We start from the raw sequence: 24,511 nt of genomic DNA, 5'->3' as shown, positions 1-24,511 counted from the left end.
AGCTGTTCCCTCCACAACTAGATTGAAACAACTACTCGACTTGGAGCTGATGGGTCCTGGAAAAACACACTGTTCCCCAATTAAAAAAAAAAATTAAAAAAAAAAAGTGAAGATCAAGAAAATAAGCAATCCTGGAGTGCTGAATGAGCACGCAGCACTAATGACTATTGGTGTGTGTGTGTGTAGAAATGGTCATAAGGTCATAAAATAAGAGTTAGCATATCCTCTAAGAAAGCAGGCAGGCGTAGCAAACATTTTAGGGAGAATTTTGTTTGGAAACATACTAAAATGTTATTAGGAAGATATATGATTAACTCATTTTTTTTCTTTAAACTTTTGTCTACTTCCCATAAGGATCACTTTTTACTTTCCTCATTCTTTCTTTTCTTCCTTATCATCCTAGATGCCTGGCACATAATGACAGCTCAATGCACATGAATTTAGTGAGTTTGGGAAATGCCCCAGCCTATAAAGTCCCCTATAGATAGTGTTTTGGCCATGACTAAAACTGTACCCTCCATCTGGGGAAACCTTAAGAGGAGGAAATGAAGTTCTTCTGATGTCCACTCATATTAAGCTTCAGACCTAAGGATGCATGTGGCCTGTGATTCAGCTGGCCAGAACACAGGCTGAAAATAGGTAGACAAGGGTTTTCTCTGTCGGTTTTGTTCTCTCAACCCATCCCCATCTCACCAGGATGCAGCTCTGGCAAAGCGGAGCAACACATTGAAAATCTACAAATTATATAAAGACACAATTAAAACTTAGTAGGTGCTAAAACTTGGTTTTGGACTTTTATTAAAAAAATATATTTGCAAACATATAAAATTTAGGATGAAAAATGCTCATTTGAAAACATGTAATAACTTAATATTTGCAAACATACGCAGATGGTATAAAATTCATACCATTAAAAATGTTAACAATGCAGTATTGCGCTCATGGAACGAAAATCTTGCTGTAATTCCAGAGCTTCTCATCCCCACATCTCAGGGAGCTGAGAATCTGGTACACTGAAAGTCATGAGAGCCACATGGCCAAAGCAGTAATACAGGATAAAAAAACCATTCGGAATACATTTTAAAAACACGTTTAAGAAATCACACAGATAAAAGGGAAACACAATTTTGCATTTTCCCCAAAGTGAACCATATTGCATCTTAGCGTTTCAAATGAAGATATTAAATCAAATACGAAACCGAGTAAAACAGTGCACACCTCTCCTGCTGAATTTGCTTAAAAAACAGGCTCCGTGAGGCGCCGGTTCACTCAGGGAAATGGTCTCAAGCACAGCTTTTAAAAAGCCCAGTATAAGTTGCTTTACTTGGTATAGATCTTAACATTTTAAACACCTGAGCACTATTGGTTCCAGAAGGTATTTTGAATACAACAGAAGAAAACCATAAAAGTGAGAAACACGTGCTCAGCAGCAGATGTGCAGCAAGAATGCAGGACGCATGTCCCTGTGACTCTTTTCACTCACACAGACTGGGCCCACTCATGCCTGTGCTACCTCTCACTCCTCTGTGTTTCTACATTTTGCCCAGAGTTAGAGTATGATGGCTGATTTTGTTTTTGAAGCAGTTAGGCACCTTTAATTTCATGTTGCATTATTAGTAATACAATGGCAGTTATGACCTCTACTACCAAAAGGAGAAAATTTCAAACTACATTCTTTGGGGAGGAAAGTAATAAAGCTGCATGATTTAAAAATATTTACCTAATAGAGTATTTGATGGGGTTCATAATTTTTACAAGAAAAAAAGGCGGAAAAAGAACAAAGGCTTGACATGCAAAATCGGGTCAGACATATCCTAAGCTAAGCCTGTGCATCCTCTGGCAGAGAAAGATCTCGGGCAACTTGGGCTCTTACACCACCACTGTGATGGTGACCCACAGCCTTCAAAGGTAAGCTGTGGACACTCACATGCACACAGCATGAAATGCTTCTCCTGACACTGACAGCCATTTGAAAACTCAAAGTCACACTGGACAAATCTCCAGAGATATGCACAGTGAGGAGCTTTTGCCTTAATGGAACAAGGCCTTTTGGGAGGTGCGTGAGTCCATTCAGACATCACATTAAGCACAATAGAAGGGCAGTGTCACCCCCTGGGGTTGGGGATGGGCGCAAAGATAGAGAGTGGCCTAAATGCAGCTCACCTGGAGTTCTGCAAAACCTAGGAATAAGCATCTCTGTTTTGGTGTCCATTTTGATTCAACTAAGGTTTAAAATTAAGGTTCCAGTAAAGACACTGCAGCAATGTAAACATGCAACGTAAGCTAGCATGAGGTTCTGGTCAGTGAGCCTGAACGAGGAATAAGGCAACTAAACCGCGACTTTTGGGCCAGCGTCATCCAACTGCAACTCTCCAGGCTTGGCCTGACTTCTAGAGACTCATTCTGGCCTGAACTTCCTGGTAATCATGATAGTGAACTTCTGGCTTCTGAATTTTCAATAAATGCTTTGAATATATAAATAAATTTGGGAGTTGAAACAGGCTTACCCTTTTCAACTCGCCATAACTTGGGCACTTAAAAGTTTATTTTTCACATTAAGGAAACCTTATCACAGATTCTCTTTTCCGTCTATCATATTCATTCCTTTGGGTTAAAGGGTGAAAATTAGCAGATTTGATTACAGACCCTCTTCAGGATATTCTCTCTTAACTCTCTCATAATATTATACATACTCAAATCATCATTTCAATTCAAACGTCTATTGTAACAAGAATCCCTTGACTCTTCTGTCTACCAAAGCCCACTGAGACTAGATCTGGAGTGTGATCAAACCTACTGGTGCAACTGTTTTCTGAGAACAGTCATGGTTCCCTGGACACCATCTCCTGGTGTCAGTAACACTCTTATCTTACTGTAACATTCTCTTTCCCGGTGATGCACGAGCAATTCATTTTGGGTTGCTGAATTTACACACTACCTTTGAAAACAAACTATTCCTAACTGAATATGAGAATTTATAAGCTTCCACAACTTCTGCATAATTCACACATAACTAGGTAGACAGTAATAGAAGACACTAAACTGAGAAGCAGAAAAGTTGCCCAGGAAGCATGTTTAGATAAACAAAAGCCAATCAAAGCATTCTTTATGCTAAAAAACCCTAAGACCAAACTAAAAGAAGTATGTAATTCACAAGTGATTTTCTAAAATCTCAGTTAGAAAAAAATCTATGGACTTATGATTGAGTTACCATTAAAGCTTAAATGATTGTTCCCAAGGAACCATCACATCTGTCAGCATTATTCACAGCTAATCCTTATGCTAGCTGGTTGAGCCACTTGGGTTTTTACCCAGTCATTAAATAGTGCTCAGAAAAGTAAGCAGTGCATCTTAATTGGTTAAATACTACAAAATGACCTGTACTATAGAAATAAAGACACTGTCATTCAAAGAATTATCTTAAAATTACTATTGCTGAAATCAATCAAAATCTACATTAAAATATTACTAATCACCATTACATGCCATAAAAGAATAAATATAAATCATGGCAGATTAATAGCAGCATAACAAAGCATCTTTACATATTTTCACACTTTGGGCTGCAAAAGTCTTCACAGCCTAGGAATACATTGGTAAAGTTCTGAATTTCACTGTTTTTAACTCCATATTCCACAATAAAGTAAGGGCAGTGTGAATAACAGCTCCCTTTTCTGCATAGTTTTAAAACTATTCTTCTCAGTAGACTGAGGATTGGAACCAGAATGGCTTTGTTGGATTGGTCCACTGGTCCTTTTGTCAAGGAGTTAAAGAAAACAATCAACAATGACGTCTGTGTTTAGACAGAAAAGGAAAATAAGGCGAAATGTAACATTTTTAAAACCACTGAAGAGTTAAAGTGAAAATTTCTGATAGAATTCGAGCTTTACTAGTCCCAGCCTTTGTTTCAAAGGTGTGACATGCCTGCTCCCACACCACCACCACTGGGGCTGACAAGGTCCTAATTCAAATGGTATCACCATGCTGGGAGCCTACTGCTGGCAGCACTGGGGACACTTAAAATCAAAACACAATTAAGAAATTTTCAGAACTTTAAAGGCCCAAATGGGGCATTCATAGCAAATATAATTCACTTAAGCAAAACAGTCCTAATTTGCCAACTTAAACTCTGATCCATAAAACTCAAAGCTACTTCACACAGAGCAGATGTCTGCTCTGTTCAGAATGTGACTATCAGCCTAATGCTCAGGTTTTGGCGGGGAGAAGGGAGTAAGGGGTGGCAGCTGGGCTGAACTCTAGACTGCTGAAAGGCTGGTGACACTTCTTCCCTTTAAGACCTTGAAAGTGAAAGCAGCTAAAAATCAGATTTCTTATTTTGCATACTTGCTTACAGCTGATGAAAACATCCACACAACTTAACATGTTTTTTTTTTGTTTTTGTTTTTTCAAAATAAAGGTCTGCTGGTGATGCTTCACAGTGAAACCTCCATTATCACTGAGAACGTCACTTGGAAAACATTCTTAAGGAATGAGTCTCTTTCTCATAGGCTCAATTTCAGGATTCTCAAAATTCAATGTTCTGTTTAGAATTTTCCATCATGAGGACTATTTGTTTGTGAGGCTGACATTCTGGGTTCAGAATGATTGCTGCTCCAGTCATAGGTTGTGGTTGTCTTTGCTCTTGGTCAGAACCTGCAAGTAGACTTCATGAAGTGTACTGAGGAAGCTGGAGTCATTCTGGAAGAGAAGGTAGCATCAGTCACCTCATCAGAGCTTATGTCCTTGGTAACAGCTTAGGAAAAAAGCCATATAAATGCTTCGCAAAACTAACTACCCAAAGAATCCCACCACCCAGAAACAACCATGATTAACATTTTGTAATTCACTCAGATATTTTTCCACCATGAGTGGTGGAAACATTAGTCCTGCTCAGGAAGAAACATTAGTGCTGGCTAGCCTTGAATCTACCTTATGAACCAATTTCTAAGAAGAACTTACAATTTTTTTAAATCAAAGAATGAAAATTCAAAGACTAAATTGATATCCTACATACCTTTATTAGATGTATTAATGTATCTTGGAGCTGAGACTTGCTGAGAATAATGGAAGGCTTTCGCTGACTTTCTGATGTTCCAACGGTTAGAGGAGAAGGGGAGCTTGCTTTCCTCTCCAGGTCTGTGGACCTTGCAACTGTCTGCTGGAAAACACTCGGGGACAGCAGGACTGAAGACACGGCTGTGGTTGTTGCAGTAGCCAGTGGGGGTCCTGCAACCTGCAGGGGAACAATGGTCATTTTGTACCAAAGCGCAGAAGCCAGCAGCCAGGCCCAAGGTAGGAAACGCCTGATAACCTGATACGCAGTAGGAGCCCGGAGCACGAAGTCCACTGCTAATTATTCGGGGTTCAGAGAAACATTCAGTAGAAGCATTTAAGCATTTTAAGTCTGGTTAGGAAGCTTGTTAGCTAAAGGATGACGAGCCTGTTTATGTGGTAAGAATGACCTACAGTCGTTATGGGAAGCTAAGTGTGATCATCACAGAAGGGGAATATGATGAAAATTATTGTGCATAGTATGCACAGTAAGAACATTCTATGATGAATTAAAAATGTCAAGTTTTTATATGGGTGGCAGGGAAACAACTGAAAGAGGGCATGAAAGAACCTTCTGGGGTGATGGAAATGTTACATATCTTGGGTGGTTACTCAAGGGACATGTGTGTGGAAAACTCATAAAAATCGGATTTTATCATATGTAAATTTTATTTAAATAAAAAGAATTTTAAGATCCAATGATATGAAGCATTAGTTTCTTTTATAGTGTTCAATATATTTACTATACAATTGAAGGTATCAAAGACACAATTTCTCAAAAATAAAACTAACATCTACCTCCTTCCACCATTTAGAAGAACATTTAGATGTGCTTCTAGGCTAATAATGGCTATCAGAACACACTAAACCAGTAATAATCAGTATTATTAATAAATCTCACATTTGATATAATCAACAATCTCCTATCACCCTCCTCACTTACAAATAGCAAAGATCTTAGGGGCCAGCAGAGTTGCTCAATTGGTTAAGAACTGGCTTGAGAGTGCAAGCTCTGAGCAGCAGGGCCGCCGGTTCGGTTCTCACATGGGCCAGTGATGCTGCGCCTTCTATAGCTAAGATTGTGAACAACAGGTTGACCTGGAGCAGGGCTGCCGTGAGCTCCAGTGGGCTGTCGTGAGCTACCGTGAGTGGCCGGTAGCCAGTGTGAGAGGCTGGCGGCAGCGTGAGCCGCCATGAGCCGCCGTCCAATGGCCAGCGACCGATCTACCTCAGCCGGGAAGAGCGCAATGATCACAATACCAACATGGGCCAGTGAAGTGGCGTCCTCCACAACTAGACTGAACAAAAGGACAACGACTTGTCTGTTCCCCTTCCCCAATTCCCCAATAAAATCTTTTTTAAAAAACCACAAAAAACAAAAAAACAAATAGCAAAGATCTTGCCATAGCTTTTAAGGGTGTGGTTTTGGTGTCTGGGCCACTTAGCTTGTTTTTGGTGCAACACCAGGCTGAGAACTGCCGATCACCATGTAGCAGGGCAAAATACAGAAAAGGCTAGTTCACAAGGCCAGTCAGAAGCTGCTTCAGTTTAAATTCTGAGACTTGAGCAGAGGTATAAAGGCTCAAAGGCAAATGGGAATGTAAAATTTCAGGAACTGTAAAGATTAAGTGTGGACTCCAAGGCTGGTACGTGATGGAGGGTGGGGACACGTTTTTATAAATGGGGCAGAAGACAAGTGAGCAACAAAACATGCAGGCCCAGGCGGCTTGCTGTCAGCCAGTGGGGACGTTGTAGAGGCAGTGATGCTTCCCTGTTACCTGGGACTCACAGCTCTATCAGGCCAAAGACTATTTCCTACTCCGAAAAGCAGTCAGCCATTCACAAACTGCGAGTGAGTGCCCGTCCCCTGGCTGACGCTGCCCTCCTATGCACAGAGTCCCCGAAGACGTCCATAGAGAGAGATGACTCAAGGTCTACAGAGGTCATGGCAATGAACTCTGTCTGGGGGAGCAGGAAGGGGCATATCTAAACCTAAACTTTTCACTCAAGTAACAGTTTTACTTTACACCCAGCAGAACTTAAACACAATGTGTTCTTCAGAAAAAGGGCGTCCTTACCGTGATGGCAGTAGGTAACACCTTAGGCTGGGTAAAGACTTCAGGATCCTGGTTTTGCTGCATAGACTGCAATATTTAAAAAGAAAAGATGAACAGATATTGCAAGTTTCAATTAAGATTTCCTAGTTACTGGGGAAAAATCTAGGTTACCAGTAGGGAATAGTTCACACATTATCCAGTTCCTAAATTCCTATGGGAAGAGGCTGACAGGAACTTGTGACAATGTAACTGAGGATTCGACTGTAGAACGACAGCTTTGGAATAGATCCTGACCCCGTTTAGTTCCCCTGGGAAAAGAGGTGCGTGCAAAGCCTTTAAGTGTCTCTAAGGAAGAAGCTGAAACCCGTGTCTCCTGTTAAGAGCTGGGGACAGCCCATGTCTATTTTTGCTGTTGAGTCTGCAGAGATGCAAGACCCTGGCAGTATACCTCTTAACAAGGTGATTTAAACTTTGTACAGGTGGCAATAAACAGTCTTCATCCAGAGTTACACTTACACATGCTAAATTTTGTCCTCATTCACTGGGAGAGAAAGAACTTCTTGATGTAGAGCAAATACATTAGTATTCAATGAAGCCCCGAATCCTAAAATTCCATACTGCCGTGTAAATGAAAATGTACACATATGTAAGTTCCAATTGATAGGTGGCATGCAGGACAGCAGGGTGCTGTCCCAGAGGTCAACATCTGCAGGGGGCGGCATTCAAGATCGACGGCTGCAGAGCAAGAGGAACAGTGGCAGCAGGCACATTTTAGGGGTATACACTTAAACAGAACTCTCTCCTCATACTGCAGAGAAAACCTCATCAGAAATGGCCTGAAATGACAACTTAATGAGGTAACCAAAATAAGAAATTTCTTCTTTCTATACAAGATTTCAAAGGTATGAAACAAAATATCCCGTTAACTTAAGAAATAATAATATACAATTATTATGATAAGACCTTTTATACAATATTATTTGGTAAAATGTTAAGATTGGGGGTTATTATTAAAGGGCATGAGACTAAAATCCTAAAAAAGCAACCAATACATTTTACAATAGAGTAGAAGGTTCTACCCCCTTTCAGTTCTGTGATCTTGCAACTCACCAACCCTATAAATTATTAAGGAACAAACTTCTTCAGCCCCCGTACTCAATTTACCACAAAGTCAGTCCCACTAATCGTACTTTTTAACAAATCCACTTGTCCACACTCCCAAATTCAGGCCCCCACCAGCTCAAGCGTGAGTGACTGTCGCCTCCTTCCTGGTATGTCATCCTACTTCTGTCTTCTCCTTTCCCAGCAAGCCATCCTCTGCTCAAAGCCCCCAAGAGTCCCCACGGCTCTGAGGACAAACCTCTAACTCCGTAACGTAATATACAGTCTTGCTCATCAATTGATACCTGCTTCCCCCCAAGTTTCTCTCCAGAGTAGATTCAGTCAAAGTACAGTTCACAAGTGCCTCCCGGCCTCCGCACATGCTCTTCTCCTTGCCTCAAACGCCTTTTCAACCTTGTCTGGCTAACTTCTGCTAAGTCTTCAGATCTCGGCTGAACGTGAGTTTCACTAGGAAGGTTTATTGGACCTCACGCCTCCAAACCTGGGATGCTCTATGGCAGCTAGTGTGGCTGGTGCAAGGTAAGCACTCAGTGAGGACACAGCGAGTTAGGAATGGAACACAGCTTGGGATAAATGGGATCTGAGTCAAATGAGGACTTCTGGGACTATCAGGCAAAGCAAGCAAAAAATACTAAAATACATACCCTCATAGGAAAACATAAATACTATTTCTTAGCTTTATCAGTTGAAATATTTTGGGAAGTTGAATTGAGTTACAACACCATTTGCCAATTATTTGCTTGCTCACTATAGGACTTCTGATCTCCCCTTTCTTCTAGCCCGACATACTCAACAGTTGTCTCTTTAAAAAAAGAACTACTGCTTCATGTCAATCAAATCGGTCTTTGCGGCTTTGTCCCACTCGGTTACAGTCACCCACCCTCCGGCCAGTACCTGAAGGGGAGCAAGCACCATGCTGCTCAGGGTGGTGGAGGCTCTCGCTGCTGCTGTCTTAGGGGGAGGCTCTATAAAGCTCTCAGGCGTGGCCAGCTGGCCGGCTGCTGGAGAAAAGCTGGGTGCCATTGCACCTTTCCCAAGCGGCTGTGTCTGTGTTTGGTCATGCTGTGGGGTCAACTTGAGTTTCTGGAGAAGATCAACGCTTGGGAGGGATGTACTAGAGGTGTTTGTCACGCTCAGTGGGGCCCTGAAGGGGCTCTGGCTGGCAGTCAGACTAGTGTGGCTCAGCTCAGGGACGGGCTGACTCAGGAGTGGAGACCTCTGTCTAGGTGTGGTCTTCACCGCCTGCATCATGGTGCTGTTTCGGGGTAAGCTGGAGGGAACCTGTGCAGTAGGAGCTTCTGCTGGCAGAGTGGGACTGAGCCCAGGGTGCAGCGGCATTGCATAGCTTGGGGCCGGCTTCTCAATGGACTGTGTGATGGAGGCAGGAGTGATGAGCACTGGGGTGGTGGCTTCCGGCTGGACTGAGTGGTGGGCAGCTGGGTGGACACCCAGGCCTTCTGACTGCGGCGCCGCTCCTGACTGCTCGAAGGAGAATGGGAGGAAGGAGCTGGGCTCTTTCTGGGAGGCATCTCCTGGCAGCTTCTCCACTTCTTCAGAATCCAGACCCACAACTGTTGGCTGTTCCTTTGGCAAAGAGGTTCCAAATAATTCTTCCACTGTCAGATGTTTGTGTCCAGATGGAGCAGACTGAAAAACAAATCAAACCACCCAATGAAAGAAATCTCCTGCAAACCAAGTAACTAAACTTCTTTCCCATCAAATTTCTTTTCCAAAATCGTTTGCAGAAGGATGGATGGAGTCTGAAAAGAAGGAAATGGAACTGAAGAGGGATTACAGCCAAAGTGTGTGCATTTAGTCTCCCCAAGTTGGTGGATAGACGTTAGTAATAAAATTCAAATTTTAGGGACTCCAGGTGATAGTATTAGAATTCAGTTTTTTTCTGGGCAAATGAATATCAGGTGAAGGGGCAATTACCTTATTACAAAATTAATTGTGCCAGTAACATGTGTAGAAAAAGAATACTCAGGAGAACAGAGGGACCAAATGCTGATCAAGTAACCCGACCTTTATTTTCACTGTTCTTGATAAAAAGCTAGGCACTGAACTTGAGGACTGGGTCTCAAATACCAGAAAATAAATGTAACATTTTTTCTTTTTAAATGGCAGGCCATCCCTCCTTCCTACTCCCAAATCACAAAATCCTTAGCAAGAGGCAAAGCATTTAAACCTGAAAATATTAAATTTACATATGTTTTACCGATCTGGCTCACTGATACCACTGCAATGATTTAAAGAAATATATTCATGCTTTCCACTCGTGAGCTTTCTTGTGCCTCCACACAATATTGCCTATTCATTTAACCTTTATTTACTGAGTGCCCATAGGGTGCCAGGTCCTGCCCTGACCTGGGCCCAAGAGACACAGCAGGGAGTAACAAAAAAAGCCCTACCCTGAAGGGCTTACTTTCTAGTGGGAGACAAACCTAAGTATGTTGAAAACACAGGCAGCTTCAATTTATGGTTTTATTCCTAAAATGTGTGGACTGCTTAGTTGTTTCAATATATGTTTATATGGAAAAAAATAACTCACTGAAACACATGATTTTCAGGGCGTCAGAAAGTCTACAAAGGCCATGAAGTACATGGCATCTGAAGTATAATCATGATAGTACTAAGTTACAATCACATTTATACAGGAAAAGGGGCTCAGTTTTTCCCAAGCAAATGCTTGTTTCACCCACCTGACAAGTACTTATGAGTATGCCAGGGGTATTGTGTTGTGATAGGTGGGTGTGGGGACGACAGCAGGGAGGGAGGGAGTTTACTGGCAGCAGGCTCTTAAGGGCAGAGGCACAGGGATTCCCTTGGCCAAGGAGGATAAGGGGAAAGGAGGCCAGCACAGAGGACAGAGGATGCAGGGCAGTTTACACGTGAGGGACAAAAAGCTAAGGGAGTGCCACTGTGTATTACTTTTCTGGTGAGGACGGCATCGTCTGCTGGGTGAGAGAGAGGTGGCAGAGCAGGGCTGAGGAAAATGCAGGCAGTGTGAAATAACTTGGGGAGGCAGAAGCCTCTTCCAGTTCTAAAAAACTGTAATTTCATACCAAACCATTTTATCTTAGAAAATATTCAACAAATAGAATTCTATTAATATTTAAAAACTAGCATATCTTGACAAATTAATGTGACACGAGGTTTGTTTAAGTGAAGGGATTCTCAAATGGCAAATTTAGGCCCCCACAAATAGTCGTAGTTGAGACTAACCAGATTATCGTGTCATAACCCTTTCTGGTACCTTAAGGCATCTTCCAGGCTCAGAATCTCACTTCAAATATAAGGCAATACTAACATCTAATTATATAAACTGCAGATGTAAAAATCGCAAAAGATTTTATATGGTTTAATTTCCTCCCATTTTTACTTCTGAAAGAAAATGTAGAGCTCAAATAAAAGATAATCTAGGTTCAATTCCCAGCTGTTAACTGGGAAAATTCTAAAATCTTTCTATTTAGTTCCCTCACCTGAAAAATGGGGGCAATTGTGGTAATTATCTCATAAAGTGGTAGTGAAAATTTTAATTCTCAGTATAATATCTGGTGCCCGCTCAACAAGCATTCGGCAAGCGATAGTTGGCTATTATCATCATATGAACACCATACAGTTTTCACAATCATGATAAATCTGTGTTTGGATATGTTTTAAGGAACACCATATAATATGTTGGGATATTAAAAATTCATCAAATCCTTTAGAATATTATACACCCACAATGCAAAATAACAACAAAGCCACCTGATGGGATAGCAAGGCTGTGCTATATTATAAACCACCCTGATGTTCCCTGACCCACCGAGTCCTTAGAGACACAGCTGTTTGTCTAAAACTCACTGGAAACGTTTCAAATTCATTCAATATAATTAAAAATGGACAACGAATTCTCATTTGGGACAGACTTCTCTTTCTGTCTAGGCTGCATAGTAGAATGCACTTCCCAAGCTGAACACTTTGATTTATTCACTTTTGGATCCCTGTCATCATAAATGTTGATTGGTGAGCATAGAGATAATCCCCCCACCCTGATTTCTAAAAATTATGGCAACATATACATAACAAAAGTTACCATTTTCACCATATTTACGTGTAAGATTCAGTGGCATTCAGTACATTCATAACATTGTGTAACTACCACCACTATCTATAGAACTTTTTCATCAACCAAAACAGAAACTATGTATCCATTAAATAATAACTCCCCATCTTTTCTCCTTTTCCAACTGACCCACCCATAGTCCCTGGTAATCTCAATTCTACTTTCTATTTCTATGAATTTGCCTATTCTAGGTACCTCATATAAGTTCAATCATATAATACTTGTCCTTTTATGACTGGCTTATTTCACTTAGCATGTTTTCAAGATTCATCCATGTCGTAGCATGTACCAGAATTGTATTCCTTTTTAAGGCTGAATAACATTCCACTGCATGCATATACCACATCTTGTTTATCTATTTATCTGATTGACCTTAGGTTGCCTCTACCTTTAAGCTATTGTGAATAATGCTACTAAGAACATTAGTGTAAAAGTATCTGTTTTAGTCCTTGCTTTCAATTCTTTTGGGTATATGTCCAGGAATAGAATTGTTGGATCATATGGTAATTCTACATTTAACTTTTTGAGGAACTGCCAAACTGTTTTCCACAGCTGTTGCACCATTTTACATTGCAAGAGGTTCCAATTTCTCCATATTCTTGCCAACACTTGTTGGCCATTTGTATATCTTATTTGGAGAAATGTCTATTCAAGTCCTTTGCCCATTTTTGAGTTGGGTTAATTCCGTTTTATACACATTATGTTTAGAACAAAATGATCAACATAGCTTGGCAAAAAAAGTACTGGAAAATGACACTAATTTTTATTCATTAATGCAAATTATATAGATTTTAACCATGACATTCTGTTTTATATATATGCATGTGTACACACACACACACACACATACACACGAAACATTTAAATATAACTGCTTTGAAAAACACAGACCATATTGGGCCCACTTTGCAGAAACTTAAAGAGTCTTTCCAGATAAGAAACTATTTTTAAGTTATAAGAAAAGGAACAAACAACAGGACACAGAATAGCCTCGCCATGAAATACATCTTATGCCTCAAGAATGGCATGATCCAGGTAGCAATTTTTACCTGTTTAGTGGAACATCAATCGACTTTTGAACAATTAAAATTATCGCATTTACATTTGGAACGTTTCTATACTTACAGTGAAAAATAGGTATTTCTAATGGTTTAAAATCTACTTCATATTAAAAAAATGAAACCATACAGCGGAACCTTGACCCTGGACTGAAAAGGAGAAAGTTTCCAGATTTCTCAGTGCTGCCTCCCTACAACTCTGCCAGGCCAGAAATGGATTCTTATACTTAATCTGGAATAGTGTGTGGTAAAGCATTAGGGCTTCAGAGGAATCTCCCACAAGAAGGAATAAATGAAGGTGTGACAGCAGTAAGAGTTACCGGTAGACAGAACGCTTACTATATGGGAGGCCCCGACCTATGCACTAAACGTGCATTACTCCACTAATTCACTGATTATTATTGACATTTCATAGATGCCCTAATACAACAACAGAACCAGGCTCTAATCTAGTCTCACAATGCAGTCCACATTCTTACCATTATGCCACCATACTGAGATGTCAATTAAGCAGATTATAGGTTACCTTATCAACTGAATGGTGATATTGACCTCTGAAAAACAGAGGTCCAGCCAAGGCTTAAATAGCTAACAGGTGGTGAGAGGTCAAAATGTACCAACTTTTGAAAACATGTCACTAAGTAGAGCTCGAGTCTCTACAAAAGCTCCCAAAAGCTTTCTAGTCTCTGCACCTGAAAGGACCTTATGACAAGAAAAACTGGTTATATTCCTCTGGTAGTTGGGCTTATTTATTCATGGATTCACCTTCCATCATCCACAGAAAAGGTGAAATTTTATTCTTCCCTCTTGTCTGAATGTGCTTAATGTTTGGATTCAGAATTTTGTAATGCCTCACCTAAATCGAGTGTTAGTCTGACCATTTCCCCTGGGGAAATGGAATTCAGAGAGCAACAGTATATATTGTGTACCACAAAATTCTAATATACTACTTCGGGTTTTACAGTGTTCTTCACCCCACGGCTTTGCTGTTTAGAAAATTTCATATTTCTCTTTGGATCTGTGATGACCAGGTTTCCTACCTGGTCAGTGCACTGAGCACACTATAAGGTATGTATTATTCTTAACCGTAGGAATAAAAAAAGAATACAAAACAAACTAGGGAAATACTCCCAAGGGGATTTTAGTAAGTGAATTATGAAACTGAAATGGGATTCAGTATTATTAAGGCTTGATCGCATTGTTTGCTCTTCAGCACTAGATGGCAGTGTTACTCAACAAATGTACTGTCTGTAGGTAGGGACTAATTACGAATTTAAGCTAATTTTAGTCAATCACATGGCTTCTGACAATATTCAGATCTGAGTATTTTATAAAATTTTGTCACTTTGGTCTATAAAATGTAATTTTATATGTCTGTGAGAAATGAAGGAATAACATCAGCACTATTCACTTTCGAAGGCACAATTCTCTGAGTGCCCACCACTTGACTTCTGTATGTGCACAGATCCATCACCAGTGCTTCTGTTGACAGGCTGAGCACCTAGGGTTTATCACCCTTACCTTTGATCTTGTGATAGACACTGCTTTATGATTCTTTAGGCATTGTTTGGGACCCAATTCTTCATTTGGGTCTCACAATAACTCTGCGAGTTAGACGATGCAAGAATCCTTAACCCCACGGTTCAGAAAGGAAAGGGGGAGTAAGTGGCTGGCCCACTGAACACTCATGGCTGGCAAACCAGACAGAAGGAACCCAGTGACCCTGCTCTGCTTCCCTCCCTCTCTCAACACACATTTTTAAAGAAGTAAATTTTACATAGCACAACTTATGTTTGACCTTCAGGATCCGAAATGCAAATACAATAAAAATGGAGCATAGGAACGTAGCATACAAAATCTGGCTTAAATTAATTATCATCGAAATACCTAAAAACAATATGGTCACATTGCTGATAGGGACATAAAATGGTATAGCCTCTTTGGTAAACAGTATGGCAGTCTCTTATAAAAACTAAAACATGCCATTACCAAATACCCCAACATTTGCATTCTTGGGTATTTTCCCCAGAGAAATAGAAATTTATGTACAAAAATCTGCACGAAAATACTCATAGAAGTTTTATTTGTAATACCCCCAAACTAAAACGCCAGATGTCCTTGAACAGGTGAATGGTTACAAGTGTTAATACTACTCAGCAATAAAAGGGAACTATCCATACACATAACAATGTATCTCTGGGAATTACCCTGAGTAAACAAAGACAATCCCCAAAAGTTACATATTGTATGATACCATTTACATAACTGTTCTTGAAACTACAACATTGTAGAACTGGAGACAGATTAGTGGTTGTTAGAGATTAAGGATAAGAGGAGGGAAGAAAGCCCGAAGGGTCTGACAGGGAAGTCAGTGTGATAGTAAAAGGGCAACACACAGGATCCTTGTGGCGATGGAAGTCTTCTGCATTCTGTGTCAGTGGATACAAAGCTATATACGCGAGATAAAACTGCACAGAACTAAATACATACGCACAAATGAATATGAATAAAATTGAGAAAATGTGAACTAGATGGGTAGATTGTGTCAATATCCTGGTTGTGATACTGTACTGTATTTTGCAAGCTGCTATCAATGGGGAAATAGGTACATAGGATCTTTGTGTATATTTCTAACAACTGCATGTGAACCTCTAATTATCTGAAAACAAAAAAGTTCATTAAAAAACTATGGGTTTTACTTGATATTTGTTCATTTATCAAGCTGTCAGTTATAAAGAAAACTAATTCAGTGAACAAATCTTTACAGTGCTAGATGCTGAGAATACAACTATGAACAAAGCAGACAAAGCTGCCTGCCCCTGTGGAGCTTCCATTTTGGTGGGGGAGGAAACACAATGTACTGATAAGAAAACCACAAACCATGTTAGCTGGTCAGAAGTCTTAGGGAGAAAATAAAGCACAGCAGGACAGGGGTAGGGAAGGATTATTATTTAAAACAGGGTGGTCAGCGAAGGCCTCACTATATGGAAGACACCTGAGACCTGATGGGAGAAAGGGAGCAAGCCACAATATGGGAGGAAAGTGTTCCAGGCCAAGGGAATAAGCGCAAAGGCCTGTGCCAAGGCAGGAGCAAGTCTGCCACGTTTGTGGAAAGGCAAAAGAGGCACTGAGGCTGGGGCCGAGAGAGCAAGGCAGAGAGGTGGAAGATGAGACCAGGGGTAGAGGCCACTGCCACGACCTTGGTTATTATTTGTGAGAGATGGGACACCGTTGGTGAGTTTCAAGCAGAGGAATGCCGTGATGTAACTTACGTTTTACCAGGATTACTCTGGCTGCTGTGTTAAGAACAGGTAAAGGAGTGGCAAGGGGAAAAGCTGGAAGTTAGACAGGAGGCTACAGTAAATCCAGAAGAAAGATAGTTACATGGACCAGGGGAAATGATATGAGTGGATGTCATTAGGTTGCTGCCAGTGTATATCTTGACAGATAAATGACAAATCAAACTTGTACTGCATTAAACTCCTTACAAAATGTTACTCTGTGTTTTGCTATCTTGGACAAAGCTGGGGCTTTAGCTGTACAAACCTTATCTTGGGGCCCGGATGGCGTCTCTTCTAGAGTCTCGGTGCTTCCCAGATTGGAGAGCTGAGTACTTGGCTGTAACCCAGGGCTGGAAATATTTGAGTCGCCCATCTGATTCTTCAATTAAAAGGAAAGTATATCACGTGAAAAAGTTTGCTGTGTATTATCTGGCTCACAAGACAGAATCTGAGGTTATCAGAAATGCCGTTTTAAAAAACAACCCAAAAAACCCCGAAAGTGTTTTGCTTTGGATCCTCATGTAACTTACACAATAAAATTTTTAACATGTTGAGCACTTGATTTTAGACAGTTAAGTAGTGTTAGCAACAACTGTTATTTTAATAACTCTTTTAAGGAAAAGCCAATAGCATTACTTTATCACATACTTTTTTCCATTAAAAATATTTTTCCCTACACTTTTATTGAGAAATAATTGACATACATCACTGTGTAAGTTTAAGGTGTATAACACAATGGTTTGATTTACATATATAATTGTGAAATGATTACAATAGGTTCAGCTGACATCCATCTTCTCATATAGATACAATAAAAAGGAAAGAAAAAAGGTCTTTTTCATTTTATTTTTTTAAGTTAACATATGGTAAAATTAACCTTTTTTGGGATATACAGTTCTACCTGTATACCCATCACCATAATCAGGATATAAAACAGCTCTATCACCCCCAAACTCCCCTTATGCTGCCTCACTGCGGTCATGTGCTCCCCTCCATTCCTGGAAACCAGGGGTCTGTTTTCTGTCACTACAGTTTTGTCTTTTTGAGAATGCTGTACAAAATGGAATGCTGGCTTCTTTCACTTAGCATAATGCCTCTGAGACTCATTTAAGCTGCTATATGGTACTGATGTTCATTCCTTCTTACTGCTGAGTAGTATTCCACTGCATGACTGCATTACGGTTTGTTAACCATTCACCCATAGGAAGACATCTGTGTTGTTTCCAGTTTTGGGTGACTATGAATACAGCTTCTATGAATGAATATATCATGTACAGGTTTTCCGTGTGGACAAAAGCTTCATCTCTCTAGAGCAAATACCCAGGAGTGGTGTTCCTGGGTCACATAGCGAAAATATTTTTCTTCTAAATTTTTATAGTCTTAACGTTTTACATTTAGATCTCTGATCCATTTTGAATTGATTTTTGCGTAAGGTGTTACATTTAGGTTGGGATTCATTTTTTTCTTTTTCTGAATATGGATGGCCAAATGTTTCCAACACCATTTGTTGAGATAATCATATATTCTTACAAATTAAACTAAATTTTAGGTCTCTAAATATAACAATTACAGATGATGAAACAGTCATGTTTTAAAATTCCTGTTAACTTGTACAGAACACTAAAAGTGACAATATTTTTGTTCTTAAAAAGAATCCTAAAACAATGATCACTAGACAGAGATGGAATTACAACACTTTAGAAACTTAAGTTCTATTTGGGCTATCTGATCCAGCATCTGGCGAGCACTATCCACGTCAAAACGGATACCAAAAACTGTTTTTAGAACACTCAAGGTTAAAATAAAAAGCCCCAAACTTCGGTCTAGAGACAGGTTAATTTTTTTGATACTATACTATAAATATATGTGCTTAGCATAGGAGTAGGTACCTGAATGTTAAATGAATGAATGATACGCACTTTTTCTATTCAAATGCCTTAGTGCTCATACTATTTCATAACACTATTTACACCGTGCTACCTACCCATTTAGATAGAGGTCAAATGGTGTGTGAAAGCCTATGAAATACCTTCTCTTTTAACATATAATACTTCTTTGTACAGTATCACCATCAATCTGTATTAACACATTCTGGAGAATACTTGGAATTGAATTGTATTAGAGAAAATATAAACTCAAAACAGTGTTCATAACAAGTTCTTAAAGGAGAGGTATAAAATGTTCCTGAAACATTTTTAAAATTGGGAGTTTTTGTATAAAAATCCCAGCTTGTCATTTTCAGAGAGAAGCTGGATGATGTGGTGACACTAGCTCATGTGGCAACAACTGGCTGGAGCTGAGCTGCACCCGGCCCTGTGACAGACACAGTGACAGGCTGTCTGTATCAGTTTCACCCTGGCCCACTGTGGGCGCTACCATGGCCCACACGGTTCTGGGGGCATCTGAGTCTGCAAGACTTAATACTTAATTCAGCTACGAGATGGGATGTATTTTAAAAGGTCTCCAGAACTTCAAATATTTTTTTATATGTGTGCAAGACCATTCTTGGAAGGTTTAGTCTGATTTTCTTTGTTAACGAGTTTCCAGTACTTGTAAGGATTGGGGGGAAATGGACAATCACAGACAAACTTTCTGAAGGGAAATTTTACAGTATCTGGTAAAAATCTTAAAATGTCAAAATCCTTTTAGCTACCATTCCATTTCAAGTAACTTATCTTAAGAGAAAATGCTATACATGATGACTTAGCTACAAGGATATATTCTGAGTTCTTAATAGAATCAGAAAAATCTAGAGTTTTGTTTATATAAGGCATAGAAGGAAACATATTCATACACAGCTATTAATATCACAACTATTTAAAAAATTTTTTTTCATCCTACCAAATGAAATCTCCCTGTGTAGTTACTGTCATAAAAAGATATTGTCCTTTGGGGAAAAACAGGTTACAAAAAAGTTAATAAAAACTACTTGTAAAACTAGTTAATAAAACTACTATACACAAACATACCACACACACTGGGACATATTTATGCATATTTCTGGAAGGATATATAACAAGGCATTAGCAGTAATATTTTCAGGTGGTGGAATTATATTTTTTCTTTTACTGTAATTTTTAAGTATAAAGTTTTGTATAATTCATTTGTCCTGCTTTCATAATGAGAAAAATAATGGTGCTCCTATTTTTTTTTTTTTTTTAGCTGAGCCATCCTGCTACCTATTGGCAGCTCAGCGGCTGCTCAGCTCGGGCTGGACTCGAACCGCCGTTGCTCAGAGCTCAAACTCTTGAGCGAGCTCTTAACCAACTGAGCCACTCGGCCGGCCCGGTGCTCCTATTTTTAAGAACGAAAAAAGTCTGGGTTTAAAAAAACTTTCTTGCAATTATATTAAAACAAAACAGACAGACAGACCCTACCAAAATCCAGGATTCTATCCGTGGCTAAAAGCAGCTCAGAATGGGCCTGTGTAAAGGACTGTGGTTTCAGCTATCTTTCTTTACATTGAAAAATAGGAAAGTTGGTTAAAACTAACTACAAAACTGGGGGAGAAAATGTTTATTAGAGAGTTTTTATGTACAAACAGTCTCTATTAGCAATCTCTCACTCAAAAGCCTGGAATTTCATTCATTGTATTACATTTCCTGGACAGAGGAGATTTACAGCTGGGATTAAATCCCATCACTGAGGACGCTGTCAATCTCTTTTGAGTCTCTACCTAAAGACAAACGAAGGGGCCCTCGGGAACCATGCTGCAGCTGAGGAGAGCCCATTCAAACACTAAGATATGAATTCATGGGTCACTGCTAATACCAACTCCACTCGGTTAGACTGGGTTGCCAAGTGCAGACAAGAAACAAAACTGGTTTTTAAGGAAGCTCCACCTATTTACGGACAGTTTTCAAACACATTATAAAGACCAAAGATTTAACTAAATTTCCGAAGGTTCAGTTTTAATCTAAGCATAGAAAACATTTATTCTATATCGTCGAAGAATTTTCTTTACAACAGTAATTACTGTGCTCTCCATATTCTTATTCTTTGTAATGTGTACTAACTAGAAATTATGTCAGATTTTGAGGCTGCCCACTTGACATCGAGTTCCTTTATAGCTTTGTGCACAAAAACACAGCTTTAGTTCCTTCTTTCATTTTGTGGCTATTCACTCCTCAGGCTGAGGAGTGAGCCAGGCTGCCTCCTGCAGTTCTACTCTAGTGTACAGCACCTATACTCTCTGCCCCGTGTGGTACCTGGATCTCGTCATCACTAGGACCAGGTGACAGAGTCCTGGACTTATTAGTTATCTGTTATCAGAACACAGAAAGGTCTCTATAAAAACAGAACAAGATACACATGTAGACCTCATTAAGGATGAGAGGGAATTTGGGGAATATAAGGTAATCTAAAAGTTCAGAAAATGATTTTTGAAATTTATTCTCATCCAGTTTCTTAAGAATTAATGAATTCATTACAGAGATGACTGCTTTTCTTATATTAATATTCACAGGTCCATAAATCCCTCCTAATTCTCTCTGAGACTTTGAGGAATTTGGTACAACTTGAAAATTTTCACGGGCTCTAACGTATACTTCTTTACCCAGGAAGTGGGACCTTCTTTGGTTTTTGAATGTAGGTTTATTGTAGTTTATGGTGAATATGACCATTTATTATTTCTTTTTAAGTTTTTTTTTTTAATTGGGGAACAGTGTTTTCCTCCAGGACCCATCAGCTCCAAGTCAAGTAGTTGTTTCAATCTAGTTGTGGAGGATACATCTCAGTGGCCCATGTGGTGATCAAACCGGCAACCTTAGTGTTATGAGCCTGCGCTCTAACCACCTGAGCCAACCGGCTGCCCTGAATATGACCATTTTTTGTCAGAGGAAACTACCTTCCAGAAAACTGTTTCAAAAGCTTGTTCCTTGAACTCTAGATTCTTAAAGGGCAGTATATGAAAAATGGTCCTGTAGTCAAATCAATCTGGGAATTAGCGTTACTGTTTTACTTATTGTGGGGCTTCAGAGCATTGAGCACTAAGAGGACGGGGGAGGAGGAGCCATGCTAACAATGTCTCCTTAACTTTGACCAACTGGAAACCTTTCTCAAGGATCACCTGTTGACAATGTAGAAGCTAGTGTTAGGGTAGATCTGTTTGGGAAACAGTCTTAGTGTTTTTTACATCTTGTTCCTTGATCTTTTGGTAAGGTGAGGATTAAACAAAAAACAAAAAAAGTACTTAACCCAACGCTAGTGAAGATTAAGGTGACAATTGTATTTCTGCTGAAACGAAGTGCAGCAGTGGAAACCTTCAGTCTCACCCCAATGAAGCGTGGGCTTTGAAATGCTGATGTCGAGTGAAAAGCCAGGGCAGTTCCAAAGCCACAAGATTTGAGGACCACTCAGGAAATGTCCACTGCTTTGCACACAGCGGGCGGTTCATAATTATGCATTGAATAAACTAATGAATGCTTACAGCTTCCATTTTATTCAACTTTGGGGAGAAAATGTTATCAGTTAACTTTTAAGCTAAACTACAAAACAGAAAGAAAAAAATGAATTCTAGAAAAGCCTCTCATTTGGGTAAAATTCCAAATGATGTTTAATGAAGGCTGTACCATTACCACCAATTACAAACTGTACATATACTCTTTAGTATTACAGTGTGCACATTACCTTTTCAAAAACTACATAAATTCCTAAGACCTACAGAGACTGCAGAAGGCGAAGAGGAGGCATGAAGCTTTTCCATAACTACCTGGTGCAGGCTAACTTGCACACCCAAACCACTTCCTCCTAGTAATGTTACAGGAGTAGAAAAAGAGCATTTCCAGTTTTCATGCCAAGTCAAAGACTCTAAGGTAAGCAAATTTCTTTCCTTATCGTTTAGGCTTAAAACTATAAGGAATGTGTTCTTCTTGAACTAATTATTTCGGCTGATGCTGAAGGTGACTTCCCCAGTCCATGAGCCCCCGAAGGTCTCCTCCCCTTTGGTCCTCCCGGTTAACACGCAGTCTCACCCTTTCATACTCATCCTTGGCTCTGCTTAGCATCTCCAGGATGTCGATGGGCCTGTGGTCATTGCAGCCATTGGCCTGGCTGGGACTCTGCTTATCTCGAGCAGCTTGCTGGGACCGCCGTGTCTCTTCTTCTACCACCCTAGAAGAGGAGAACCAGGTTTTAGAAAAACCTGTTCAGATACAATCTGACCCAAGACCTCTTTGGTGTTTGTTCATTTTCCAAGGATATAGGGAAAATGTCTCATGATAACACTGTCCTCACAGGACAGGGCAGAGCCTCGGTTACCTCACTCTGGGAATACATGACTAATTCACCATCTTATTAACAACTTTGCAAACCAATATACCATATTCCCCTGAAAATAAGATCAGGTCTTATATTAATTTTTGCTCCAAAAGATGCATTTTACTCATTTATTCACGTACAAAAATCTACATTTATTCCAATACAGTCATGTCTGGCTGACGATCTTAACTGGGGCTTATTCTGGTGTAGGGCTTATATTACGAGCACCCTGAAAATCGTGCTAGGGCTTATTTTCCAATTAGGTCTTATTTTCGGGGAAACACAGTATTTCACTGTTAGAAGGACAAATTCCATTCTAGAGTTGGTGGAAACAGGTACATTAAAAACTCAACTAAATTCTCTCTTTTTTGAAGTACCTCAAAATCAGTCAAACTGGTAAAGTAAATTTGAAAATGGACAATTACACCACGTCAAAGGAAGCCTGCATAGCTGAACAACCCAATATGGAAAGTTTGTCATGACACTGGGGTGGCAAGGAGAAAGAAAGATTAATTTCTTGAAACTACAGGTCTTGGTGAATCTTCAAAAGTGAATGATAGCACTACAAGCAAACAAAAGGTTTCCTTTATTTTCCCCTTAAAAATCACAAGGTGGGTAACTGAGTTCAGGGTGATCGTGGCAGTGCTCTTTATTTTGATTGGTGCTGCTTAAGCTAATTCTGTACTTGAAAATACATAATGCAAGAAAAATTGAGGATTAAGAATGTCACTGATAGGGTTAGGGTATTTAAATCTAGCTGTGGGTGTTTTTTTCTTAAGAATATTCTCTCTTCCCCATACATAAAGGTCTGAAGCAATTATAGCAAGATGTCGAGAACTAAAAGCCAGGTGGTGAGCACATGAAAATTTTATTGTTTCTTATATTTTTCTTCAAACTTGGAATAAAAATAATAAATTTTAAAAAGGCAACTAGTATTTTTTTCATTTTAAGATTCATTCAGGTTTCATTCCCAAGTGTAATGAATACTCCTACCTGCCATGGGATATTATGGGCACAGTCACAACTTGATAATTGTATTAATTGAGAATTTTTATGAGTGATGATGACAGGCAGTAAAACAATTCATTAGTAAAAGGTTTGTTTTTATGGAATAAGATAAATAGAACAAGAATAGGCCATGGAATCTAAAAAACTGAATGAACGAGCAAAGTAAACGAAGTGGTCTCAGAGATATAGAGGAACAACTGATGGCTGCTAGTTGGGAGGGGGTGAGGATGAAGGAGAAGGAGAAGGGATTAGACAGCATAAATACGTAACTACAATATTGCCACAGGGACATGAAAGACAGTTCGAGGAATATAATTAATAATGTTGTATTTTGTAGGGTGTCAGGTGGTCACATGTCTTGCTAGGGAGACCGCATCATGGAGAGGGTAGAGGCTTGATCACTGCACTGTACACCTGAAGCTGATGTTGTATAATATTGTATGTCAACTATAAGTGGTGTGGGATATATATATATATATATATATATATATGGTCATGGGACATGGAGTATAGTGTAGGAGTGGAGTCAAGGGAATTGTAATAGAGATGTATGATATAGGGGGG

At 39.7% G+C, this 24,511-nt stretch overlaps 1 protein-coding gene across 3 annotated transcripts in view; it reads right to left on the bottom strand.

Annotated features, from left to right (window-relative positions):
• Positions 1-781: 781 nt before the first annotated feature.
• Positions 782-24,511, bottom strand: part of DCP1A (decapping mRNA 1A) — a 49,048-nt gene continuing 25,318 nt past the window's right edge. For 2 of the 3 annotated variants that reach the window (XM_019667415.1, XM_019667416.1), the window contains 6 exons: positions 22,654-22,792; positions 16,947-17,060; positions 9,126-9,878; positions 7,131-7,196; positions 5,015-5,233; positions 782-4,698 (listed from right to left, as the gene is read on the bottom strand). In XM_019667415.1, the coding sequence (XP_019522960.1) occupies positions 4,618-4,698; positions 5,015-5,233; positions 7,131-7,196; positions 9,126-9,878; positions 16,947-17,060; positions 22,654-22,792 (1,372 nt within the window). In that variant the 3' untranslated portion in view covers positions 782-4,617. The remainder of the gene's footprint in view (positions 4,699-5,014; positions 5,234-7,130; positions 7,197-9,125; positions 9,879-16,946; positions 17,061-22,653; positions 22,793-24,511) is intronic. The other variant, XM_019667417.1, reaches the window with a different exon arrangement.

This window comes from Hipposideros armiger, unplaced genomic scaffold, assembly GCF_001890085.2.
Source record: "Hipposideros armiger isolate ML-2016 unplaced genomic scaffold, ASM189008v1 scaffold_496, whole genome shotgun sequence".
Lineage (NCBI taxonomy): Eukaryota > Metazoa > Chordata > Mammalia > Chiroptera > Hipposideridae > Hipposideros > Hipposideros armiger.
The sequence above is the reverse complement of the archived record's forward strand: the minus strand, read 5'-3'. Positions and strand labels throughout refer to the sequence as shown.